Source organism: Triturus cristatus, chromosome 5_2 (genome assembly GCF_964204655.1).
Source record: "Triturus cristatus chromosome 5_2, aTriCri1.1, whole genome shotgun sequence".
Classification (NCBI taxonomy): domain Eukaryota; kingdom Metazoa; phylum Chordata; class Amphibia; order Caudata; family Salamandridae; genus Triturus; species Triturus cristatus.
Genome location: NC_140588.1, coordinates 727051178 through 727078420, shown reverse-complemented (window position 1 = coordinate 727078420; position 27243 = coordinate 727051178). Strand labels below are relative to the sequence as shown.

Below are 27243 nucleotides of genomic sequence, written 5' to 3'. Positions count from 1 at the left end.
GATCAAATTACCAATGTTATCCTATGCAAGGAAATTCACTTAGCAGGTAAGTGGAGTTATGGTTACTTTTTCTAGGTCAGTATTGGACCCTCCTGGATCCAGCACTAGTGTACCACCTGTAAGCAGTTGAGAAACTGTGTTTAAGTTATACAGGCGGTTTTTAAGAAATATTTATAAGTTTGCAAAATCGACACTTGGAAGACATTTCACAGAAAAACAGTCAATGGTTACGGGTAAAGTATGTTCTCGTTACTTACGTAATCCAGTGCTGGGCTCCTAGGCTCAGTACTGGGGCATCTATGTAAAACAGGTAAGTAATTACGTTTTCACAGTTGGTACGATTTTTAACGAATATTTGTAGTTTGCAAAAATCGACACAGAAAAACAGTCAACAGTTTCCTATGGGAGAAAATTGAGTTAGTGGTAAGTACGGTCGTAAGTACTTTTCAGGGCTAGTGCTGGGCACCAAGATCCAGCACTGGGGTCTCTCCTAATAGCAGGTGAGTATTTCCGTTTTCAGTACTCGGTTGATTTTAGGTGAATATTTTAAAGTTTAGAGACTCCCCACTTAGAAGAAATTTCAAGAGGAACCAGTCAATGTTACCCTATGGAAGAAAAGTGAGTTATCAGCTTTTGGGTAAGTACTCGACTGGCAGAGTTAAGGTTCTGGGCATAGACTCAGGGATCTCCCAGGGTCAGGTAAGTACAGTTGTTACACCCTCAGGGGCACAGGGGCAGCCAGGTGCAGAATGAGTTAGGCTCAATGTTATCTATGAGAGGCAGGGGGCCCTTGGTTGGTGGCTGCTGACTAGCAGGCCACGCGGCTGTGAGAGCTGGGCTCCTGGTCACTTGCTCAGGGCAAATGGGGGAAGTAGGTAGGAGTAGAAAATGCACTGCCAGGGCCACCTGGGCGGCTGGGTGCAGGGAGCTTTTGAGCCTTCGGGCGCTCTATGGATTGCAATGGAAAAGCTCAAGGACGAACAAAGGCTGCAAGCTCGGGGACGAAGATTCTTCAGGTGTGACCACCACTTCGAGAGGTAAGTTGGGTAGTTGGAGGATAGGTAGGCACCCAGGAGTTGGGCACAGGGGGCCACAGGGTGCAGGGGTGCCTTTTGGTGTTGGGAAATCTCACCCTCTGTTGATCGCGGTTGGGGGGGGTCCCTGGTTCTGACGCTGCAGGCGTCGTCAGGAGCGTCGAGGTGGGTCCTTGGGTGCCGGATTCCGGGTCACAGTCGCCGGGTGGACGTCCTCGGGGTCTTTGTCCACTCCAGCACAGGCCAGGTTTGGCGGGTGCAGAGTGTGCAGGGTTTGCGGTTCCGGGCTGATGCCAGGGGTTAGATACTTGATTTGAACAGAGCCACTGCTCGTGGGAGTCCCAGGTGCTCAGAGTCACAAGGTAGCCAGGTCCTCCGGGGTTTGTGAGGTTGCTGGCCACAAGAGGTGCCGGGATTTAGCAGGAGCAGGTTCGAGGGTCGACAGGCCGGTAGGGCTGGGGCCAAAGCAGTTGGTGTTTTCCTCTTCTTAGCAGCTGCATGGCAGGTCTTCTTTCTTCTTGCTCTTCTTTGCTGTTTAGGAATCTAAGGTAGGAAGGTTCAGGGTGCCCCTAAATACTAAATTTAGGGGCGTTACAGGTAGGTAAAGGTCATGGACCACTGGGTCCCTGTCCTGGGGTGGGTACACCCCCTATCCTGTCACTCTCCTGTGGGAGGGGGGCAGTGGCCTAGTCCTGATTGGGTGGGACTCCCCATCTTCAAGATGGTGTGGGGCCCGGAGATGTGCTTCACCTCACCTCCCCCACCTGAGGGGTGGGGTTGGCAGGGCTGGCACATCCCTTGTCCTTACTTGGAGTTTCCGGCCAGTCTTCCCGCCAGAGTGGGGGTTTAGAACCAGTAGGGGCCAGTTGCTGGGTACAGCAAGTGGCCTGGAGAAGCTCACGAAGGCGGCATGCTTTTGAAGCTTCCCCTGCCCATCCTCGGGGAGGAGACCTAGCACCTCGCCCAGGATGTGCATTGTTGCAGGCCCAGGAGAGTGGATGGCTCTCTACCCAGGGGTCGAGCAACATTTCTGCGGGGTGGCAGCCTAGGCAGGCCCTCAGACAAGACGTGCATTGTAGGTTAGGTTCAGGGGGCATCTCTAAGATGCCCTCTGTCGTGTATTGTACATTAGGGTTAGAAGAGGGAGGGTCTAGAATTGGTTTTTTTTTTTTTAGTTCATAGCAGTAGGAGGGGGGTTGGGATGAGTAAAGGGGGAGTGGAGGGGAAAGAGTCAGAGGGAAGGGTTTAGAAAGGCTCGTTCTGGAGATCTGAACAGTAAAAGAGGTATGAGATGATGCAAGGAGTGGTAGAGGAGCGAAGAGTCTAGAAACGGTTAATTTGGGGATGTAGTATATGCAGTTGAATTAACCAGAACCCAGTTCAAACTGCAACTCTCGGGGGGGGGGGGACTCGCAGTGCTTCCTCTCATTCCTCATCTCCAAATAGACCCACATCCTTGTCGGAATCTGCTTTTAATTTTATTAAAATATTTGGGTAGACATAAAGGCTTTTCCTACCAATCAGGGAGACTGCATTTTTCCATGCCTGCCCAGTTCTGCCCAATAGGAAGAAGACTGCAGCTGATAGAGGCCACTCTACGCTTTCTGCCCTTGCAATCAAGTTGAACCCGTACTGCTCTGAATCCCTTATTTGAGATGGAAGCCTTCAACAAAGGCGCATTACATACTGCTACCTTCAGGTCCTTGAAGCCCCTCTTACATTCCACAGTCCAAATCACTTTCTTGGGTTGATTCTTGTATGTCTGCGCTGTCGATGGTGAATCTATAGTCCCAGTTGACCACAAAGTTCCTGTAATATTCACCGAATCCTCAAAAGGCGCTCACTTGAGTCTTTGTGTTGAGAATGTCCCACTTCAACACGGACTAGATCTTGGCATCCAATGGGCAGATCATCCTGTTGCTCATCAGATGCCCAAGGCAGGCTGCACCTTCTGTCACCCGGTTGCCTTGATGGTCTGTTTCAGCAACTGTATCCTGACCAACACCAGTTGTAGGTGCTCCAGATGATCCAAGAACGGGTACAGATGGCCTCAAAGAACTCCTCCAGCCTTCTAAGTTCAATGGACACTGAAAAGTGGTAGGAACATTTTCAATTCCAAAAGGCATGACTCTAAACTCAAAAGTCCCACTCTGGCATTGAGGATGCAGTCTTCTCTTTGGTACTAGGTGAGTATGTGATCTGCCAATAGCCACTGGTCAGATCAAAAGTACTCAAGAAACAAGGAGCACCCACTGGGTCTACTAACCTATCAGCTTTTGGATTCAAATGAATCAGTCTTAGTCGCCTCATTGATGGACGAGTAGTTCACAATAAAAGCGTAGGTGGTGGATCTTTGCTTAGAGGCCAATGCCATTAGACTGGCATGGGGTTTACGGAAACGCTCAATCATTCCTAAGTCTAACATTTAAGCTACCTCTGGTTTGGTGTAGCCCTAGACTTCGTCAGACATTCTGTAAACCTGGCTCTTCCAAGTGCAAGCTATCTCCTGAATCTATTCTGGCCACAAAGAACAGCATCAACCCTGGAGTGACCGAAAAGACATGGGAAAATCATCTCAGCACTTTTCTTAGCCATCTTTGCTGCTCAAGAGTGAGTTTCCCTTCAACAGATCGTTCCCTCTCATTAATATTCAGTAGGTTATGAAGTGATTTACTGTCCTCCTCAGTCTCCTCGGACATTACTATAATGTTCACGGTAAAATCCGTCTGGAGCTATAGCTTCAGCCGGTTCTGATAGAGCACACTCTTTGGCCCCAATGTGGCATTTCTTTACATCAAGTAGTTTACTTCGGATACCTTCTGTATTACCTTGTGTGGACCACATCACTTATCCCCCAAAGTTCCTGAACACAAGGCCTTCAGTACCAGCACCTCCTGGCCATCCTGGTACCTACTCAGCATCGCTTTCTGGTCATACTATGAGCTCTTGTCTTGTCAGATGTTTTTTCTGCGCCTGGTGGATGGATAGAGCCATGAACTTCCAAAAATAAATCACATGGTCCACCACATCCTTCAGGGGTGGGTATATAGTTCCTTCTCAAACTGAGGAGAGTGGGCCATGCACTAGGTGCCCAAAACTGAAGCTCTAACAGACTGAACCAAACTTCTTGCTGTGCAATTTCTCCGCAGAGAGACATGGCAGGACAACCTCTGGATTCCCGGTTGCATACTTCACCACAACCAAGATATACTTGTTATACAATGCTAGGGGACTGGGGCCAAACTTACCAAGAATGTAAATGACCGCCAGCCTGCTTGAATGGAACACCCACTACTGGCAGTGACACTAATGGTGTCTTGGACATGCATCCAGACTTATCACTCAATTGTCAACTTCAAGTTTATTTGTTTTAGCTGTCAGCCTCACAATAATTAAAATGATGATTTAAAAACAATTAAATACAGAAATCTCACGTCTTTAAAACACTTACAGTGCAATCAACTGAGCAGCACAATAACATTCATGTACTGGAAGGAACTCTTAATCTGATGACCATCTAGACACTATAAGTATTACATACCATAAAGGAAGAAACAATATGATAACCGTCTAGGCACTATATTCCATACCATTCTGATGAAAATCATTAATCTGATGTATAAAAAGTGCAAGTAACACATACATATACTAAACAATTAACAAACAATATAATGACAATTGGAGCAATTTACAATTCCAGTGCAATCAACAAATTCAGCAGAGGTAAAAAACAAAAATGGTTTAAAAAAAAAAATACAAGTGCATAAAAGTTTAAAAACGTATATGGTTCAGTCAGAAACTTTCTTCCTAAAAGATATGTGCAGTACCATATAGTTAAAACCATTGGAGTGCTAAGTTCAATGACAGTGGAAATGATCGATTAACATGACTAAACGCATAAACAGTACCAACAGTCTAGTGGTATAATACCATTCAGGCACCCAAACTCATATCCAATAAAAAATAATCAGTTAATTTATCAACTGTCTCAGGGCAGAATACAATAAAGCATTTGATTTGAACAGCAACAGCTGCACAGTGCATTATAAAGAGAGCTTAATTTCCCGCAGGATCTCAGACTGAGCTAATGCCTAACGAAGTGGAAGCTCTCTCAAACGGGGCCATGCAGCCCATAGAAATGTCGCCACAGAATTAACAAATTACATGTCATCTGGCCTGATACAGAGCGCTAATGCCAATTTGATGCATTTAACCCCATGAATTTCAATTGTCAACTGACAAGAGGGACTGGTTCTACAAAACTGCTTTCTGTCTCTGAGCATCCCTGTTCAGTAGAACAGAGGGTCCAACCTACCTTGGGTCTTCTTTATGTCCAAGTGTCCTGCTCTACAAGGTATCTCTAAACTCACAGCCCATTCCAAAACATTCCTGGTTTCATATTTATGGCCACAATCTCTTTTGGACCTTTCGAAGAGCACCTTCTGCAGAGTTGTTGATGAAATACTCTTTCCCAGATGTAGTTGTCAATTGCCTTCTTATTATGTTACGTTTTTGTTTTTATAGAGCGCCTGATTACAAAAAAGGTGTCTTGGCACTAGCTGAGATACAGAAAGGGTGATGGTTACTGTGCAGAGAAGAACCAAGTTTTAAAGGCCAGCAGATTAGGCATGGCTTTAATGTCTAAAGGAAGCATATTCCAGGCTTTAGCAGCTCCCATCACAAAGCCTCTGCAACCCCAAGACAAGTGATGAAAACTAGGCAGTGCCACGAGTTTGGCAGAGGCTGAGTGAAGAGGCCTGCCTGATGTGTACTTGAGTTTCACTTTCTGTAAGGTTACCCTCACGCCCGCTCTCCAATTCTCTCTCTTTTTCTTTCCTTTCATCTTTCCTTTCCCACTCCTCTCTTTCCCTTCAGCTTTCCTCTGTAGTACCAGTCTCTCACTGCAGTTTGTTGTGCAAGATGGTCGCTTTCACATCAGATAACAATGAAGTTGGCTCCAAGCTGGAGTATCCAAAAGAAAGACCATTCAAGTGTGAGATCTGTGCATCTGCCATAAGCCTTGCTGAAACAGTAATCAAGGACAGACAAAGGGCACATTCCTGCCTAGAATCTGCCTGACCTTGAAATAAAAACACTACAATCCTACCCCTCAACTCTACAATTTACTAAGTGACTCTGAAAGAACTAATCAGCAGGCCTTTGCTAGCAAGGACCACGTTGAATTTTTAAAGGGAAGCCAGTCTTCACTATCCTTCACTTCTGGGTCATCAGCCACAGGAATGCAAACAATACACTTCCACTGTTTGCGTAAATAGTACCCACCCTACATCTTCCTTCCCGTTCAAATTGAACACTCGACTCCAACTGTTCCAAAATGACCAACTCACGTCATTTACCTTTGAACTCCGCCACGCACGGAAAATGGACATTTGAATTCCTCAAAAGATCAATCAATAACTTCCACACCAACCCACTTCATGAAAGCATCTTGAATGCTAGCCACCACTTCCAAGCCCAACTGAAGCATAAAGACTCTCCTTCAGAAGCTCAATCACATCCTCTTGGCGACAGCTGAAGCCAATGCACCAATCAAACTTGTCCGGTCATAGAAAGAAAACCCTCTTCCCCTTCGGACAACCAAGATGTCACCTAAATAAAGTAATGTGTGACAACAAGATAAGAAATGGCACAGATCTAAATAACAAAACATTTTACAGCTTTCTGAAATACCTTTGTTCCACAAGAGGGTAACTCACTCCTGCAGTCAAAACCAACTATTTCATAAACCACACAATCAACAATCCACAGAGAAAAGCAAGGGTCTCTTTAATAAGATCTAATATTTGAACCATGTCCAAGTTGCAAGTGCAATGCTCACTTCATAGAGAAATGCAGATCCATGAAGACATTCTTCGAAATTAGGATCAACAAAATCAGGCAACACTGTCAATTCTAATCCATACAGCACCATCAACTCAATACCTAATTTCAGAGCACCTGGATGACCTAGCCACCCTCCACCTATCTCTGAATACCACATCCTAAGGAGACTACTTTGTTACTGTATCCATTACATAAGACATAAGCGGTGATGCTCTGATCCCTCTTCTCAATAAGAATGCCTCTTTTACCCAACGCATCTTCCCTCACTCCCTCTAGGCCAGAGGCACCCACAGTTTCAGGACATGCAACACAGCACAATTAGAAACCAAAAGATGCAAGAAGGAGAAAAACAGACAGCAAACCTTATTCAGTTAATCCTGTAGAATCTGCAACAAGATATCAATCCAGATCCAAAGAGAAATCTCCTTCCTCCTTTTCTACAATCAATTGAAGCCCTTTCTCCGTGTACAGCATTTTGTCTACCACATCTCTTTCCACTTGCCACCCCTATCCACTCAAACTTCTTTAAAAAACTCCATCCGTCTTCTTACCTTCTCATTTCATAGCTCTTTTTCCTTTCTTTTTTAATTTTGGGAAAAGTTCATCGATACATTAAAGCATACAATAAAATACATAATAAATAATAAAATAGAATTTTTTTGTGCCAGCATGATAAGAACAATTCACACAATATGGCCGATTTTAATCAATATATGATTTCAGAATCATTATCATCCTACTTGATCCCTATGTGAAACTGAAAATATATAGAATACGAGAACAATCTATAAAAAAAAAACTATTTTATACATTCAGAAAGTCAAACATTCGCAAAAAGAATTGCTTGTTAAAACACATTTCCCATTAACCAAGCAATTGCCATACGATATAAAACTTCCTATAAGACCCCGACCTTAATGCATATTTTTTTTCTAATGCTTTAATCTTGTTTAACTTTGAAAGAAAATGTTGAAAGGTCGGAATTTTATCTGTTCGCCACCTTTGAAAAATGAAAGATCTTGCTACCAACATTACTATGTACAATCTTTTTTTTGTTCTCTTTCTTGTAAGCCTGGTCGAATTTTGGTTCAGAGCACCATTGCTCAGTAGCGATAGTTGCACCATCATGTCAAAAAATCCCTAACATGCCACAAATCGTCATCATTAGGGCCATTATTTTTCTAGGACAAGCAATATGCCAGCGAGAGTGGACACTATCATGTAAAGAGTGCTCAGAAAATGCTTCAAGCGATAACCGTTATTTCATGGGTTGGCCCTATCAAGTTAGAGATGACCTCTGTATCTTAGGGAGATGGATTACCATGAACCATGGATGGCATAATGTGCTAGGGTAAATTGGCCACCATGGATGGACTAAGGTAGAGGAGGCACCACAGTCGACATACACACAAAAACACATGCATACACAGTGACCCCAGCCACTATGCTACAATTAAGAGGCCTTCTTACTCCCGGAGCTCCTGCTCCTAAGCCCTTGCCCGATCCGCAGCACACAAGCTCTGCTGGCTTCATCAAGGCAGGCGCCTGCATTCACTCACAGTGCAAGGACTGCAACAGAGGAAATCTATACTCAGCAGCAGACACATGGTGATTGACATCTCACAGACTGCAGCTCGGCCAATCACAAGTTCCTACAACTATTCGGGAGATGCCCCACAGATAAATAAAACCGGAGTAACCCTAGAAGGACCTACAAAAAGATCAATCTGGTTGGAGCAAAATATATACATAAATGTATATTCTACCATGATATACACCCGCCCTACAACACGACCATCATCACCCAAGCAATAAGATCCCGATTCGCAATCGCGCTGAGAACAAGGATCAACAGCGCAGAAAACTTTGAAGCAGCCATGACTATCAATCAGCAAGGACCCACAGCAGCAACTGGACATAGAGCATAGTGGCTTTTGTTAGTTCTTAGAGCAGAACTCTGCACACCACACCAGAGTGTATTCTCAAGGCTGCATACTTCTCTGAAGGTATCCACTTTTTTAAGAGTCCCTTTGCCCCTAGAGTAGAGGAAAATTATATTAAAAGAAAGTTGCAGCATTTTAAGATGCATGCTGGGGAAAAAAACGTTACCGCTCAATCATCCTCGATATAAAGTCAAAATTCTTATAAAAAGTAAAACCTGACATTGTAGCTAATGTAACCTACTAGATAACGAAATAAGTTGTAGTAAATTAAGGGGTGCACCAATTTTGAGGCTATTAGAATGAAAACGGTATGTGTATATCTGCGGTTACTCAAAAACAACTGTGATAGTAAAATTCAGTGGGACTTTTCAAGTTTTGACTGACTTAAAGACAGCCATAGATGGTTGCCTAAAACATGGCTTCTGTTTACACATAAGCTACAATAGAACTTAAAGTCCTCCAAGCACTAGTGCTCGTCCATATGAAAGAGCATACAAGACAAATGGCACAAGTAAGAACCCCATGCCAAAGTTATAATTTGAAAAGTCTATTAATTGAATTGTCTGCATTCAACTTATCAGATGTTAAGATCCCACCAACGACATATTGAACAATATTATTTAAAAGCACGCATTTTCGAAATGAGAATATTTTAAATTTGTTTTCTAATTCTCAATGCCACTCTAACTCTGTCTACAATAAGATATAAAACATCACCCAGTTTACAGACCGCTTCACCGTGTACCTTTCTAGTTTACTGAAAAGTACTTATGAAAAGGCAGTTAGGCTAAATAGCACCTTTGAAAGAGATCTACAAGTTCGCACTGCAGCTGCCTTCAACTTTATTATCAATGTAAGGGGGTGTATTTGAAAATAATTCAAAAGGCGTACCAAAGTTTGGGAATAGGCTGTAACAAACCCACTCACAGCAATGTCAAATTATCTACAGCTCTATTCCAAACCTAAGTGTATATCACAAACCACTGCAATGAAAATCTAGATGTCCTTCGATGCGTCCTCACAAGCTTTACAGCAGCGCCAACCGTTATGCCCACTACAATCAGCTCACATTAACAGAGAATATACTTCTTATGGGGAAAAATTCAGCAAGTAACATTAGTATTGACAAACGATTGGTACTGTTGGCGGACTCCTTCTATGTTTTTCTTTTTCACTCACATTAAAACTATTAGTATGTACTTTGCTTTTCTGCTTTGTAGCTGTGTTTGCATTAAAAGACGTAAACATACTGCCATAAAAAGAATTACATCAGTTGCTTCTGCCTCTTGTTGCCTATAAAAGCGAACAACGTAACGTTACACTGGGGCACGCTTTGCTAAGTGAATCCGAATTCCACGAAATCCTGGCAATGACGAAGAAATTCAAGGGGACAAGACAAGGAGTGGGCTGCATCGTCAGTTTAACAGTTTTTTTTACCTAGAACACAACATGAACCGGAAAACGGCAGTCTAATTTCAAAGTAAACAACTTCACTAAATAAACATTCACCTTGCACCATGTCAATCATTCTCTGGTCCCTTTTTGAGCCATGACTAAAACTGTGCAATTTGTTTTTTTGTGTTTCACGTTACTAGGACAAGCATCCACATACAGACCTATTACACAAAGACTAGGCCACTGAGCAAGCTAAATCAAAGGCTAACAAATCAAAAACAAAATGCCACTTATTTATACATACTACTTATTATATACATAGGGGCCACCGTCCCATAAAAGACATTGCATTACAGCTGGTCAGAGTGAATGTTAACCCCAGCCCCTGGAAAGCCAGAGCATACAGAACATTTTTAAAGAGGCAGGCATTAAACTGTGTTCAACCCATTTGTGCCTATTTTTGAAAGTCATGATTACCCCAACTTTCAGTCATCCTCCAACACAGCCGTCATTGAAATGAGACTACCTAAGTAGTATCACAATAAGGGTGTCCGTAGAAGCCATACTTGAGAAACAGCATCGAAGAGAAATGTTGTTAGACCAATACACTTGCAAACATATGGGCCAAATGCACTACTGACAGGATGATGATTAAATAAAAGACAAATGTGCTCAGCACAGACCTCATGAACGCAACCAAACTGCCTGACACCTTGCACTATTAATAACACAGAACAATACCATCTGCATCACAAATAGTCATCCTTGTATTCTCTAATTTGCTTTTCTGCACCATATTCACAAATTACCTTTTGTAGATCTCAATAAAGACTGGCGTCCAACTCCCAGTAAAATCTGCACTCCGGGAACGCTCTGTGGGATCTCCTTCTCTAGAAGGGGACCGATCCTCTCACAGATTCTTAGAAGATAGTTTGCAGGAATGTGAGCATTGGCTTGCACCTAAAATGACAAAAACAAATTGAGATAGATTTATGTTCAAAATCTTAAACTTGTACAGTTCGTACAGCCACTGAATGCAGTCACAACCAGATGCACTTTCATCATAAGAAATAAAACACCTGTTAAGTTGTAAACAACCTTGATTTACAAAATGAAAATATAACAGATTGTCCATATCATGTCACTCACAACTCCTCCTCTCTTGAGTTGAGTTTTTGCATATAAAAGTACAACTTCTATATAGTGTATCTGATTGTGGAATGGCCTGGCCATATAACTTACAGTTTTAGAAATTGTGTGCAAAGCTTTTTTTTTTTAGGAACAGTTCCAAACATGAAAAAAATAAAAACAAACAAAAAAGTTCCGAATGTCATCTCGCTATTATGATATAGTTTAAGAATTTTACAGATTATAAATTAGATAAAGACTGGATTAAGAGCAACAGCATACTATGCCAGAATAAGTACCACAATTCTCTCATGCAAAACAAAATGTGTTATAATTTCATAAAAGATATCCAAAGAATTAAAGACGCTAAGATTTATTTCAAATAGCAAAGCTAAAACTGGAAGAAAACTAAAACAAATAAGAGAAATCAGACCCAAGGACAGAATGTGAGAACCAACTGAAGCTTTAAAGGGAGGTCTGAGGCTCAGTGGTTTTCCATTGTAGATCCACTTAAAACTTGTGATTCCCATAAAGGATTTTCCACAGCAACAATGCTTAGCTCGGCAGCACTGGCTTTTTCTGTTGCATGCAGGATAAATGAAATTGAGAGTGAAAAAGAAGCAAACTTACAAGTAACAATCTGATGGTACCTCAACTGGAACCAGGGATTATGGCCCAAAATAACACAGTATATTCAAGTCAAACCTTCTAAATATATATTCAATGGATCCACATTGTTCAAATAGGGCATATAAATTAAAGCCATACAAAACGAAGCATAAAATCGGAAGGGAGACCTTGCAAGAGATCATTTTAGTTATAGGTTGGGAAAATGTACAACTGTCAAGACACCTGGGTAAGAAATCAGTGGAATATTTGCTCTAATGTCAAACATATGTTGCAAAGAAGACATTACTAAAATTTCACAATACACCAGATATTATGGCAAACCCTAGATTTAAAATTAATTAATTTGAAGAGTCTAACCCTTTACATCCATATGTTAAATAGTACTACAATGTAACAACTATTTTCTGAACTCATAATTAGAGGATGCGTAAAAGCCATCAGCATACTTGCATCAAACACACTGAACTCCACCATATATAGAAACTACATTTGCAAGTACACCAACGAACCTATGATAGCCTCCTACTAACTGTATGCACTGTAGCAATAAACTACATTCACATAGTAATAGGGACAATAATGAAAGCAGTGGCTTACGACAAGTGTGAAGGGATAAACACTGAGTTATGGAATGAAGCAGGCCTCCCTCAAATTTATTCTGAAAGATACAGACTTTATAGGATGTCTTACTAGGTTGGATATACTCAGTATACAAAGGAGATATACGAGGTAAGATTAACTTTTGAAAATGTTGGTACTTTCACCACACCTACATGTCAGTCAGGTAGGAAAGGAATGGGTTCAGTGATGTGCTATAAAAGTGAATATGGAAATAGGTTCGGAGTCAGACAGGTTTCAGTTATGGGGGCATTATGGGTTGGTTCAGGGTGATGAAAATATAATTGGGCACAAGCAAATGATAATGGAGCGCCCAAACAGCTTACAGCTTTTTGTTTTATTTGCAGTACGTAAACTAAATGATGCACTAATAGAAAACCCAGACAGTGTTGTTGGTGCTAGAGGACTAACCAAGATTATCACAAAGCAAAGAAATTAACCAGAACCAAATTACGAGAGGGATGACATGTGAGCATCGAGGCATTTGTCATTATTAGAAGCATACTGCACAGAAAAGTTTTACATTTTCTTGAAATGGAGAAGATAGTTTTTCAATAGACAATGGTGTGCAATGCACATTGAATTAGGCAGCTAAAGTAATAACATAGCTAGAGAAATTGTCTGTTATGCTGTTTGACTGATTTGAAAGAGGCATGTGACAAAGTTGCTTTAGCACTCCTATGGAAGAAGTTGACATCTTATAGAACTGATCAATGGCTACAGAAAATGCTAAGAACCCGTCATCCTGTACACACCAAAACTGGTTATTTGATTAATGTATTCTTTTTGTTATAAATGATCATTCTAGTTTAGACTAGCATGTTTAGCCATGCCAAGTCAAAATAACTTACTTTTGGAAATTCAGTTTTCATAAACATTGTTATTCACGTATGTAAAATAATCTCTAAAATTAGGTAACAAAAACGTGCACAGAAAACAACACCAAAGACTGACAGTTTTTACGTGGAATTTTAGCTCTTCGAGATGCACCAACAGACATCTATAATCTAAGTTTAACAATACAATTTCCACACAAAATACAATTAAAAAAATAGTATAAAAATAAATGTAATTTAACAATGTGTAAATATCAAGGGAATTATTTATTGTTGTTATGAAGTCAGTAAACTTTCTGTGTAAACCAAATGCCATTACAAAATTACATCTCTGTGAACAGCACCAAAATTACATCTCTATGAACAGCACTAGATTTCAAAGTTGCTACACAAATATTAGCAGCAGTCACTTTGTGTTATCTCCTACCTGTTTAATCATCTGAATATGAACGTGGTGAACTACTCAACAGCACTAACAATGTCTTAATGAAAACCGAGAAATAGCGGAGTGGTAAAATATATCACAATGCATGGCAAAGGAGCCAGACAATTTAACTAAGATGTCAATTTCAATGTGAGAAATGCAGATTCATAACTATCAAAAAATATGTTATTGCTGAACAGTATGTATCTAGAAATATCCACTGACTCAACCAGGCAATTATAGCTCACTTAAACATAAACCCAAACAATTACGAAAACTTTAATCATCAGTTCTCTAAACTACGATAGCCAAAATGTGTTTTTTCCATTTCTTCAAAAAAAATAAAAGTAACACCTATTATCGAAAATAAATAATTCTGCACAAAGGTATGTAAAGTGTGAGGCTTGACGATCAAATGCCATGATATCACTGTGGTCACGTATAGAATCATACATAATTTGTGGCCCCTGTTTTGGCCATCTGACGTCAAAATGCGACTGAACAGGTTTTAACGAGGGTAGAGCACGGATATCGGTTAGAGATCAAACTGGTAATTGATTTTCTACACACAACGCACTACACTTGGTTAATAGGTTGCATAGTGCCATTCTATTCTGGCAAGGCCGTCAAACAGCAATGGAAGCACTAACATTACTTTGCCCTATGTACCCAGCTCTTCTGTCGGAGCCTCTCGTGAGAATTATCCATCTTTGTGCGCGTTTCCCGGCATGTTAACCAAATTCAGAATGTTAACATTAATCTTTTCGTTGAAAAATTACTAAACAAACCCTCGACACATTTGATAAACAGGAAAGCGGTGCAAATGAAATTCAAACACGCTCTAGTGCCTAAGGAAGCCCCAGCACATGTAAGACGAGAGAAGATTTTAGAATGATTCCCCGTTTGAATCAAGACTTCCTTCCCCCTCCTTACGGGGGGGTAATAGATCTAAATCTTTAGACCTAAACTTCGGGATGGGGTGAACAATGACACTTTCACGATTCCGCTTGGAACAGTTTTACAAGGAAGTGCCTACATCATCCAGCCAAAATAGCGACGAAACCTGCATTATCTTTAGGGCGCATTAACAACGTCCCTCCTTTTTAAGACATTAACGAGAGTGACTTCAGTTGTGAATACAGATTGTAGATATTGCAAAGGGAAGTTTTCAAAATTTACTTTTTGTGTTTGAACACTTACAATTATGAGCTGGGCGTGCCTCTGCAACAAATATTGTGCAGCCTTCAGCTATTTCAAGACGTTTGCGCTATACATGTAATTGGAGTTTTGAGATGTAAAAGATAAAGAAAAACGGTTACGCTTTCGTTATAGGTGACAGGAAACTGTTTAACCTAGGAAGCCAACTCCTCCTGACAGTGAAGCTCTGTCTCTACGCAGCCCCACCCAGATATTATTATTGTTAATTTGATATTTCGCAAAAGGTGAGAAACATCCTGCATGTTCCTGGCTTGTCGCTCGGAACCAATCGCGCTGCGGGTTTCATTTTCATTGTACGCCTCCTCATTGGAACCAGATTGCTGATTGGCTTACGAGATTAAAAAAAAATCCTGCGCGCTAGCCTGGGATAACTTGAGCTTTTGCCCACAATAGGCGTTCGCCCTGTGTGCGGCATCGGGGGGACCGAACCATCACTTGTCCACGGCGCCGGTGGCACCCCGCAGCATTCGTCAACCAGGGCAAAACGGGTAGTATGCCAAAACGCGTCAGCCAGGCACCTGACCCGTTACAAAGTCGCATCCGCCCGCCGGATCCAAACTTGCTCAACTTTACCCGAAACTTACCATCTCTTGGAAACTGCTTTGATGCTCCTTTCCCTCCCAGTCCAACCTCGCCGGGATGAGCTGCATGAGAGAAATTGTCAATTAGAAGAATATCACCGCACTGATGCTGCACACCAGCCCTGACTCCGCCCCATAATAAGACATTTAAAAAAAAATAAACCAGCAGCGGGAGACGCGCTCGCAACGTGACAGCTGCAAACAGGACAAGAGCTCAGAGAGTGCACACGGACAGCACTTACCTGGTGCTCCTCCAGCTCTTCCACCAGCATCTACGACAGAGAGAGACAATAGTGAGAATAACCCAGCGTCCAACTCTTCGAACCCACAACCGTGCTTTAGGGCAGGGTACTCACCTGCGCCGTTCTCTGGCAGGGGCCGGACTGCAGAAACCTGGCCATCAAAAAATAGAGCTCTGTAAGTAAGGGACGAGAAAACGAGTAGTCAGCATTGAGCAGAGGACGAGGACAACCTAAATGATGGGAATTTGCCACCTGGGAAGCGATGTACTCACCGGTCTCCATCTGTGTCGGCGCGGCCGCCTCCGCCGCTGCCATGGCCGGGCTGCCGGCTGCCTTATTGTTGTGGAGTCCCCATTGGTGCTGCCGATCGCGCTCGGCTTTCCTCGCTATACTTCGCGTGTTCGGATTCGTTGCGTCACGCTCTCAGCAGCGTGATTCTTGTGCTTCTGGATTTAGTGTTGCTGTAGAGCGGTCCTCCAGCCGCCGGTGGCGCTGTGGTCTGGGACCTTCTATTGTGACAATACTGGGGACCGCTCGGATGGCAACATTAATGCCACAGATGGCCCCTGTCTTATTCGGGACTGCAAGAAGGTCAAGTCTCCAATCGAGGTTTTAACACGCCAGTATATCTCAGGCGACCGCAAAGCCCCTGCAGACAGCGAGGTGATAATCTGTGATCTCTTATCACACGACCTGGAAGGGGTGGCTTTTCTACTGGGAGCCGTATGTCGTGTTTGGCACCTGCCAGGCTAGAGGTTCAACAGTCCCCAGGAAACTGTCATCCCGGTGATTCTGCCGCGCACTTCGGTCTGGCCCCCCCCCCCCCCCCCCCCAAAGTATAACTTGTCAGCGTTTATATGCGCTTGTATTAGAATGGCCATAAATACCGATGCTAACTCCGTATTTTTAAGTTAAAAAAAGTACTTTTTCGGTTTCGTTAGCTTAAAACGTGCTCTACTCTAATGCAAGTCAATGGAGGAATAAGATTCCCACTAATTTGTGTTCTCGCTATCCCCAAATATTGGCATGCGTACTAAGTGCATTTGTAAAGTAGGCATGTTTTCGTACGATCATGGAATGATATCAGTGTTCTAAGTTGCTTTTAATTATTTACGGTTAGCTGAGATGTAAGTGTCTATTTGTTGACAGTCCATGCTTGTCACTGTGAGCGTGAAATGAATTCGAAGCTGCCGAAAATGTTTGCAGTGTATTTCGGGCATGCTTAAGCCAGCGCAGAGTAGGTTTCTATCAGGTATGTTTCCTCTAACCCCTCCTCCAGCTAGGAGGAATTGTCTCGATTCTATACTAGTCAGCCCAGTATTCACAAAACAAAGCGTGGTTTTTGGACCCCAGCCATGGTGTTTTGCCTCTTTCAATGGTATGTGTCATGCACTTGGTCCCATCGGGGTCCTGAAGGGTAGAAGTGCATCAAACTGATGGCATCGAAAGCCTTTTGTGCTGCTAAGTTGCATGTGACTCAACAATTTAAACTGTTGAAACGCGAAGGTTAGGATTGCACGGTGCGTCCACATTAAAACTATTTTTAAATGTTTGTAATTGCACGTATATCGCTTACAACCACTGATGAGGCATATAAGCACTTTATGCCGGGCAGCACCAGAATCCCAGGTTAGTGTTTAGTCCAGCATTATTGATTATTGGGATTATTAGTCTTGTGTGCCAAAGCAAACCATTCCATGCGTTCGCTTCTGTTTCTTTGTGAATTACATTAATAGGAGTTAGTATTGATCATTAGTGCCCATATGAAAATAAAAAGGAGAGGCAAAATCAGATATTTTAATTACAGGTCAGTTTTTCATACCTGATTTTAGGACTACAGAGTATGCATTTTAACGTAGGATGCAGTTTGAGGATGCAAGACTGTAGAAACAAACTGCATTACTTGCAGGCGAAGGTTGCGCTATATTAGGTATTCTGATAGGCACACAAATCGGGCAGTCTGTTCGCTGCAAGGTTACTGCTAGCCACTGCACCAGCAAGTCAGTTGATCTGCTCAAGGGTTGAAAGCCAAATGTAATGTCTGGACACATATGTGGAGAAATAACAAAGTTACATTATCTCATACCAATGTGAGAAAATACATGGGCAAATAATGAACACAATTGAAAAGTAGATTCTGTAAAGGCTGGAGGGGATATTATGATGTTCATCTCACAGTATAAATTACAAAGAGTGGGATCCATTTGTATGACTTTGGCTTGTATTGGCACAAGATGGAGGGCAAGGCAGCTTTCAGACAGCGGTAGTGTATTGCCTGAATTCCTGTGGCTGCAGGATGGTGATGCAGACATTTGTGTGAGGAAGATGGTGACAGGACTCCCTTTACAAATTCGGTGATACTTTGTTAGCAAAGGGCTACCGATTAGTGTTTTTGAAACACCACTCTTTGTGCATTTTAGAGGTAAGTCGTTGACCTGCAGATTTTGTTGCATAGGTTGAACATGACCCTTTAAGGTGAGGTCAAGCCTTTTGTCTTCCTTGATTAGATCACACTTTCAGTGCAGAAACCTCACACCTCTTAATGACTATGTTATGGGTGCTCCAGGGTAAAGATCGCTCTGCTGTGAGGGCTTCTCCACATGAAAGCTGTCTGGAAAGCAGTAATGTAAATGTAAAGACATTTGAAATGAGGACAACCCCAAACCGGTACTGAAGCATGAGACAGTGGATGCACTTGCAGTGTGAGTCAAGTAAAAAATCAGTTTTTATATTGTAGTTTAATGCACAATAGGATAGATTAGGTTGGAGACAAATAATTTGTTACAAAGCAATTTCTCTCCCTACAAAGCATCTGGGCAGCACATCATACTGGTATGTGTATTGCACTTTCTTATGAGACCCAAGTGCACTTTTGGATCATAAACACAGGTACCGTCTCTGAAACACAACAGTCAAGATTTATTTATAGTGTCCTGTCCCTTCTTAATCAATTTTAACCCCAGAGCCGGCACTCCCCAAACCGGGATTGTAGTTATTGTTCCTTCATGACTTACTTTCTTTAGTCCCAAGGTATTGACCCAGATAGAGAACCCAAGTTTTCACACGAGAAACCAAACAAATACTGCACTCTCTGTGAGAAATGTAATCGGCCCATGCTGGGCAGGGCAAGGCACGTAGTTGATCTGCGTCCTGTTTTGGACACCCGGAAAGGTGAGCACCTGGGAAGGGTATGCCCAGACATGTGTCCCTTGCTCACTGTGCCACTGGATTCACGTTAGCCTGGCTGATTAGCAGTGATACCGCAAAACCGGTCCCAGGATGTGTGTTTCCAGTCCAGGGACGACCTGGCTTGACAGTTCCGGCTGGCCTGTTTCTATGTAGTGCAGGGTCAAGACTGATTTGCATATGGCTGGAAATGTACGGTATCACTAGGACATTCAAATTAAATTAAACACAAAGATGAAAGAAACCGAATAAGAAAAGAACTGAAATATTCCAGTAATCTTAAAAATAAATTAATACCTCAGAAAATCCTTTAAAAAATAAAGGGCTTTTTTTTCTACTTGGTTCCTAAACACATTCGTCAATAATTAACATTTTTGGAAAAATACAAAGACTTTGTGATTTAAGCTTTGTCCATAGAACTCAATGTTTGATTATTAAGAGGCATATTTTGTTCTAGTTCTGTGTTCTATCCACACACCTCAACCCTTCATGTTTTTAAAGTATTCTCAGCCTGAGATTTATTTCAATTTGGAGGTGACTCCTTTGAACTATTTGTCTGTGTTTCAGAACAAACCATGATTATGGCATTTTAACTTTTTGGGGTCTCTTATTTGATAATGCCTTTGCAATGAATAATGCTCACTCTGTAATTACGCTTTTACTAGATCATACGCCCACATTTTTCACTTTCTGTCTTCTGTTCATTGCCTAAGTCTTCATTTTTTTTCCCTTTGATACTGTCCTAAAGTGTTTTCTGTTGAATACTTTTGTTTTCCTCTCTTTCTGACCGGTAACATCAAACACCAAGAACTTAGTTTGGGTAGGTAGCTAGCACACATTAACTTAAAAGGGGAACAATAATTATTTTTGTTCACTGAATCTCTGTGTATGCCCCATTTTTGGGACCACTACATCTGGTCACTGTCTATACATGTGCATGCAAATTTCCTGTACCATAATTATTCTTACATTAAAGCCATTTGATTGGCAACTTTAATCTTTTTGCATGTTCCATTTGATTTTCACTCGGAGGATAGTAGGGTGTGGGTTTAATATTCGTAATACCTTATGCCGCATAAATATTTTAATCTCTTCAGAGGTGAACTGCACCCTATTATCTATTTCTGCCGGTAATCTTTATCTGCTAAATATTTCACCTATAAAGAAAACTCCACTAGCAGTAGGAATTGAATAGCGAACCACACCCATTTGGATACATGACTGATTATGATAGTAACGAATATATATTACTGGCTTTCCATACTTTGGTACAATAATGTCAGTGCCTAATTTTTTTCTCCCTTACTCTTCTGAGTCAGTCATCTACAATAGGTGCTGAGCTAGCGGCTAAGCATTTCTCACTTTGGATAATTATTTTGCATTCCTCTATGTGGTCTTCAATATCGGCACCATTCTGGTTCATTTCCCATAGGGCCGGATTCACAATGGGCCTCCACACTCATGGCGGAGGCCACGCAGTTGTAGGGGAGTCTTTGCACTCAGGGTGGAATTTCCGCAATGAGGATTCTCATTGTGTAGATTCCACCTCGAGTTTGGAGACTCCTCCCTCCCCCTCACCCCCACAACTGCGGGCATCTCCTACGACTGCGGTGCCTCTGCCACAAGTGTGGAGGCTCTTTGTAAATCATGCCCATAATCTTTCCTTTTGTAAATAAGTTCCTATATGGCCTTCATGTGCCAAATTCAATAGCATACCTCTGACTTCTTTATTGGCAACAAAAAGGTGACATCTATTTAATACGCCACCCTTCACCGACAACACTTCTTTCACCTTTCAAAAAAGGTGTAATTCTTTAACTGTGTTCTTATCTGACCTCCAACCGTTCAATGTCTTTCTATTCCTGCCTTCAAGACCGTATCTTTAAGTGAAGCTGTTTTCCACAGTATATAAGTTACACTGCCACTCACCCCCTCTACACCGCCTTGTACACACAAAACTAGTCCCATTCCTTAATGGCATCTGTAGTTGTGACAAACTTTCTCACACGTTTTGTTTATAATTCCATAAGCCCTATAAAAGAGGGAAACTGAACTAAGTGCCAAAGTCATCATCTTCACTATCTATGCATCTTTGTTTTTGATTATCCTATTTCAGATATCTGCTGTCACAAACGTTCAATTTGTGCTTCCAAAAACGTCAGTATTCTTTAAGTGAAGTGAACTCTGTTTAAAGTAATGTATGCAGATCAGAATCTTAAAATGCATTATGTTCACCTTTGTCATACCTAAATATAAACTACTCTTCAAAGTATATATAGTTGCGTAAGCCTTAAATAAGGTCACCATATTTTGTTGAAAGGTAGAGGATGCAGAAGCTATTTCAAAATGCCGTCAGTTGAAATGATAGACACATTTAACTGTGATGAACGTATTTAATGACTTGGACTCATGATGGAATCAAACTCATAGGCTGATTTTAAGTCCCTTTTGCTTATATATTTCTTCTTATTAATAACCTTTTATTTATGGTAGTAGCTTTCCACAAAGGCGTTTTTATTTAAGCTTCTCCAATGTACACAGAATCTCAGATTGCCCTCATACATGAGATCAACACACAAATATGCCAGTCTGTATATTCTTCTTGTTGTATTATCCCTTCCTCCATCAGGTGTTTGAAAGTTTTTTTGCACCTCCGCACACAACACTAGAGGTATCGTCCACAAGCAGCGTTATGCAGCCTGTAACGCTCCATTCAACTTTATTTCATGAACTCATCAACAATGGCTATAAGCATCCCCCATGTTTGCACAATATTTAATTCAAACCATCATCTACTAGCAACAGTTGCTCGACTGTACAAGGTCTAAGCCTTCATCATTAAATCATGTCGATATCTCCAAAGCAAAACCACTTGTCTTCTCACAGAGAGGAAAATTTTCTCATGTTATCATCTTCCTTTAAAAAAAAACAACTAAGCCTTTCAAAAAACTTACAGATCAAGAGTTCAGCCGTTATATCCAGTCTGCCTCAAACCCATCACTTGGAAGTGTTTGATGAATCCTCAAAGTTTTATGTACCAATGTCTTAGGAAGAGTAGTAATTTATGAACTCAAATCGACACTCGCTACAATTCCTACTCCGTCAACCTCCACCTCGCTCCACTGCTTCATCGTGGCGGATACTCTGTGGGGCATATCGCATGGAACGGAGCAAGTGCGAAACTAGGTATCAGGCTGTGTAGTACGCTTAGGAGCTACCCGAGGTAATTATTTTGCCTGTCGCGTCATATCCCGTTTTATATTAGGGGGACCCATTACAGTAACTTCACGGTAGTGAGGCTAGATTGCTGCCAAGATGGGGAGGACTGATCAGACCCAACCTCGCCTCACGTTTGAGGCGCTAAAATCCTCTAAGACCCCGCACAAAGCTGTCTCCGACTCCGAAGCAGATGCCCAGGATGGGGGTCCATCCACAATAGAGACAACGCTGTTGGCCATGCAGCACAGTCTTTAGTCTATAGAAGGCACCATGGCTGCAGTTAAACAATGCCTCGACCAGATGTCGTTGCAACTCGAAAAGCAGGGCTCCCGCGTCGGAGAAGTGGAGCACCGGGTTTCTGCAGCGGAGGAGGGGCTGAGTGAGGTAGCAGGGAAAACGCTCAATATGGAAAAATTTCTCTCCCTCATCCAGGCCAAGAATGAGGATTTAGAAGCCCGCTCCTGCCGCAATAACTTTCTAATTACGGGGCTGCCAGAATCCATGAACGTGGGCAGAATGGAGACCTTCATTGAGAACTTGATTAAGGATATTTTTAGTACTGAACTGCTCTCCGCCATGTATATCATCGAGCGGGCCCACCGCTCGCTTGCGGCTAGGCAAGTCTCGGGGGCTCCCCCACGCCCTGTTATAGCGCATGTTTTGAATTACAGGGACCGAGACGCCATCCTGCGCATGGCCAGAGATAAAGGAACCATCGAACATCAAGGCAATACCCTCTCTTTCTTCCCTGATTTTACTGTAACTGTACAAGCTGCACGTAGGTAATTTGGGGTGGTGAAAAAGTTTTTGCAATCTGATAGTGTCCCATATGCTATGTTATACCCAGCCCGCTTGTAGATAGGTCCAGATGGGGACTCCAAGATCTTCACCAACCCCAAGGCAGCGATGGAACATGCGAAACATCTCAAGAGAAGGTTGCCCGAATCCCAGACTATCCGAACCTGAACAACAGTAGGGATGCTGGGAGCACACTGATCTTTTGGCTTACTGCTTGGCTCCTCTGGTAGCTTTGTCTTTATATTGTTACATGCTTTGCCTTTCATGCATTCCATGTTTATCATCCCAGTGCAGGTGGACACTATAATGACTTTTTGATTTTGCACTGCGGTGCCTCCTTAACACTGGACTCTGTTATATTTCGACCAGGCATATGTAGTGTGTTGCTCAGCCACCCCCTACTAGTTAGGTTAGTGGCACTCTGACGCCCCCTATGGGAATACCCCTTGTACAACCTTCATTGGTTTGAGTTGGGGCGGGTATAGTTGGGATGGCTTTGGCGAGTTGGGGACGCTGAAGTGGGTGGGTGGATGGGGGAAGCTGGTGGGATCTGGCGTGAGGGAGGGTGGGTTTGGGGGGGGGGGGGGCGGTCCAGCACTTTCAGGTTTGTTTTTTGGCGTATTCACCTTTTTCCTTGCAGGAGCAGGCACAAACCTTTTTATTCACCTAATTGGCAGGCTTAAAACAAATCTCCTAATCCTATGAGTGGTAAAGTGTGACTGTTAACCTGGAATATCCGTGGTCTCAACACCCCCAGAAAGATTTGCTCTGTGTTTGCTGCTCTGGACAAAATGGATGTCCAGATAGCTCTATTACAGGAAACCCACCTCACAAAACTGTCCGAAAGAAATGTTGGGAATCGGTGGGCGGGGGTGCGCGTGATGTCCTCGTATTCCAGTTATGCAAGAGGGGTAATGATACTGATGAAACGAGGGGTCCCTTTTTCGGTTATTCGCACGGACACGGATGACTCAGGCCGAATTGCGCTTTTACATGGGCAACTGGGTGGAGCCTGTGTGTTACTGGTTAACATGTACGGCCCGAATATCGACGATCCATCTTTCTTTTCTGATGTGTGGCGCCGTAATACTAGCTTCCCGGAAGCAGAGATACTTTGGGGTGGCGATTTTAAGTGTGCCTGGATATGACTGTGGACCGCATGGGTAGTGCGACTACGCAGCCCAAGCAGGCGTCAGAGGTACTGCTGGGACTGATGGATGCTGGTTGGTTGTGGGATGTGTGGCGATTGCGGCACTCGGTGGCGCCTGAGAGTACTTTTGTTTCCTCCGTTCATGGGACCTGGTCTCGCCTGGATTTCTGGTTGGTCACTGAAGCTGCGTGTACCTGGGTGGTGGATGTCCGTCATATGGCTCGGATGCTCTTGGTCCATTCTCTGTGCTCCTGGAACTGCAGGTTCCTGTGTGCCAGCGGCCTCCATTCACCTGGCGACTGCAGCCATCCTCGCTATCAGACCCTGTTTTTAAACATTACATTGGGGAGGCTATTCATAACTTTTTCAAGGAAAATGAGGGTTCGGTTGATAGCACGGGCGTCCTTTGGGAAGCATTTAAAGTGACCGTTAGGGGGGTGTGCATGGGGGCGCAGGCGGGCGGCTTGAGTGATCTGCAGCGTAGGATTCATAAATGGGCTGTAGAAATTTCCGCTCTAGAATGGTCCTACGATTTGGACCATTCCCCATCCGCACACTCGACAATCCGGGATTTGGTTACCGAACACGAGACAGTCGATCAGGAGATGGCCCATAGGTCTCGATGCAGCAAGGCTCGTTATTATGGCGAGGTGGGCAGACCTAGTTGCTCCCTGGGTCAGAAGCTGGGTGATCCCCTTGGCCAGGACTACATCAAAGAGATACTTGATGAGGCGGGGGAGGCACATTACACCACGGCAGACATTAGCGGGACCATATTAGACTTCTGTGGCACCATGTATGCAACCAGAGCTGAGGTGCCGCAGGACGAGATCCATGAATATCTAGATGATATTGTTCGAGTGGCTGTCCTCGGGTCATAGGGAATATCTTACGCCCCCTTTGACGAAGAGGATGTCAAACTTGCTATTATGTCCCTCCCCACCTGCAAGGCTGTGGGATTGGCCGGGCTCCCGAGTGAATTTTATAAGTCTTACGCGGACACACTGGCCCCTAGACTGCTTGAGGTTTTCGCGGGAGCGTACGACACAGGTCGCCTCCCTAAGAGAAGCCCTCTTGGTTATGCTGTTAAAGCCCGACAAAGCACCTAACCACTGCGACTCCTCCAGGCCCCTCTCCATTATTAATATTGACGCTAAAATCCTGGCCAAGATGATTGCTATGCGTGTACAGCCCTTGATTCCCCTGTTGTTGCTTTCCGACCAGTCGGGGTTCGTGCCCGCCAGGTCCACCACACACAATTTACGTACTCTGCACACTGCACTATTTTGACTCCGACTTTCAGGTGGTTGCTGTGCTGCTTGATGCAGCAAAAGCACTTGATTCCCTCGAATGGGATTACATGTTTACAGTCCTACTGAGAATGGGTTTTCCTCCATTCTTCATCCAGTGGATTAGAGTTCTGTATTCCGAACCTGCTGCCAGGGTCCGTGTCAATGGCTGGGTGTCGTCGGCCTATACCATCGGTAGGGGCACACGGCAGAGTTGCCCCTTATCGCCGATACTCTTTGCCCTGGCTTTGGAGCCTCTTGCTTGCAAGCTCCGCCAGTTGCATGCGTCGATGGCACTGCGGTTCCGGCAGCGCCCACTTATAGTTTCACTTTACGTGGACAATATGCTTTTATATGTCCGTGAACCCGCAACCTACCTCCCCGAATTGCTTTGAGAATGTGAAATTCGAGCGCTTCTCAGGCTTAGGGATCAATTGGGCTAAATCAACTGTTTTCCATCTGACGGCTGGTACTCGCGAGATCCCATTGGACTTTCCGCTTTCCTGGACCCAGGACCCGGTGAAATACTTGGGTATCTGGCTGCATAGGGATCCTGAGCAGGTAATATTCATGAACTATGGCCGCACTATCTCCCACCTTACAGATTGGGCTGGGCTGGGCTACTTCTCTCACTTGCACACCGCTTTGCCGTGATCAACAGTCTGAGACCGTGAGTACCTTCTTCTGGGATGGGGTTAGCTGCACCAGCTTCTGTTTAAGCCAATACAACCTCATGGCAAAGAAGGTAGGGAGGGAATCTGGAAATGTGAGGAGGTATGGGGTTGTTTGGGTGAGAAGGTGGGCTGTGAGAACTTGGGAGAAAAAAAGAAAGATATACAAACCAGATAGCAAATCTGTTTGAATGACTCCTGCTTTTTAACTCGGAGTTTCAAAGGATTAAAACTGGGACAAAAATTAAAGTAGTGCGGAGTGTTGCAGTGTATTGGGACAGAAATGTTTCTCCAGGTAACGCATCTTTGCGCAGCCTTGATCTTTTTTACCTCCATGAGCAGTCTAAAGGCTCATGCTAAATGGTAGTATACTGCTTCTCAACGTCATTGAAAGTTTGAGAGGCAAACGCAATTATATTTTCGGATCCATCGACATACTGGTGTTGTAGCTTTTTCTAAATGTGTAATTTTGGTCGTCATATTATGATTGAATGCTAATGATTCTTTTAATGAATGTAGTCGCAACACATGAATTATTATTGTTGCACTTGAAATTATTTTTTTAAGTGTTTAGAAGTGTTTAGTTGCATCACACAGTGGTGTAACAATAGCCCCTGTGGTTCAGGGAACACCAGCTCCAAGGGGCCCCCTCTGAATACTGTGCACGGGCAGGGCTGAGAGCTCCTGACTGGGTCCGGAGCGTGGGGCCCCCTCCATGCACTTTGCTGGGGGGCCTCCTCGAGTTGTTACCACCACATTTCTTCAGACACCATTATATTAAAATGGATGCTGTTTTGGTGTTCTGTTCATCTTGCTCCTGCTCACTACCCCTCCCAATCAATGTCCCCCTGTGTGTCTTCTCTCTCCCCCATAGTCTTCAAGAGCACAGGACATTGTGGCGTAACAGGTTATTCTCCTTAGAGACCATGTACTGTGAGTAAAATTTTCTTTGTGTACTGAATGTTTCCATCCCAGGAACATTTCCCTAGTAGCTTCCTGTGTGGGCCTGCTAGAATACACTGGTAGAAGGGTCTTTT

The 27243-nt window shown here is 43.2% G+C and overlaps 1 protein-coding gene across 2 annotated transcripts in view; it reads right to left on the bottom strand.

Moving 5' to 3' along the window:
* Positions 1 to 16673, bottom strand: part of BRWD3 (bromodomain and WD repeat domain containing 3) — a 1513493-nt gene extending 1496820 nt beyond the window's left edge. Inside the window, exons 1-5 of one of the 2 annotated variants that reach the window (XM_085607835.1) lie at positions 16166 to 16673; positions 16008 to 16066; positions 15894 to 15923; positions 15655 to 15714; positions 11026 to 11176 (exon numbers count right to left, since the gene is read on the bottom strand). In XM_085607835.1, the coding sequence (XP_085463961.1) occupies positions 11026 to 11176; positions 15655 to 15714; positions 15894 to 15923; positions 16008 to 16066; positions 16166 to 16208 (343 nt within the window). In that variant the 5' untranslated portion in view covers positions 16209 to 16673. Of the gene's footprint in view, positions 1 to 11025; positions 11177 to 15654; positions 15715 to 15893; positions 15924 to 16007 lie in introns of both variants that reach the window. The other variant, XM_085607833.1, reaches the window with a different exon arrangement.
* Positions 16674 to 27243: the final 10570 nt, after the last annotated feature.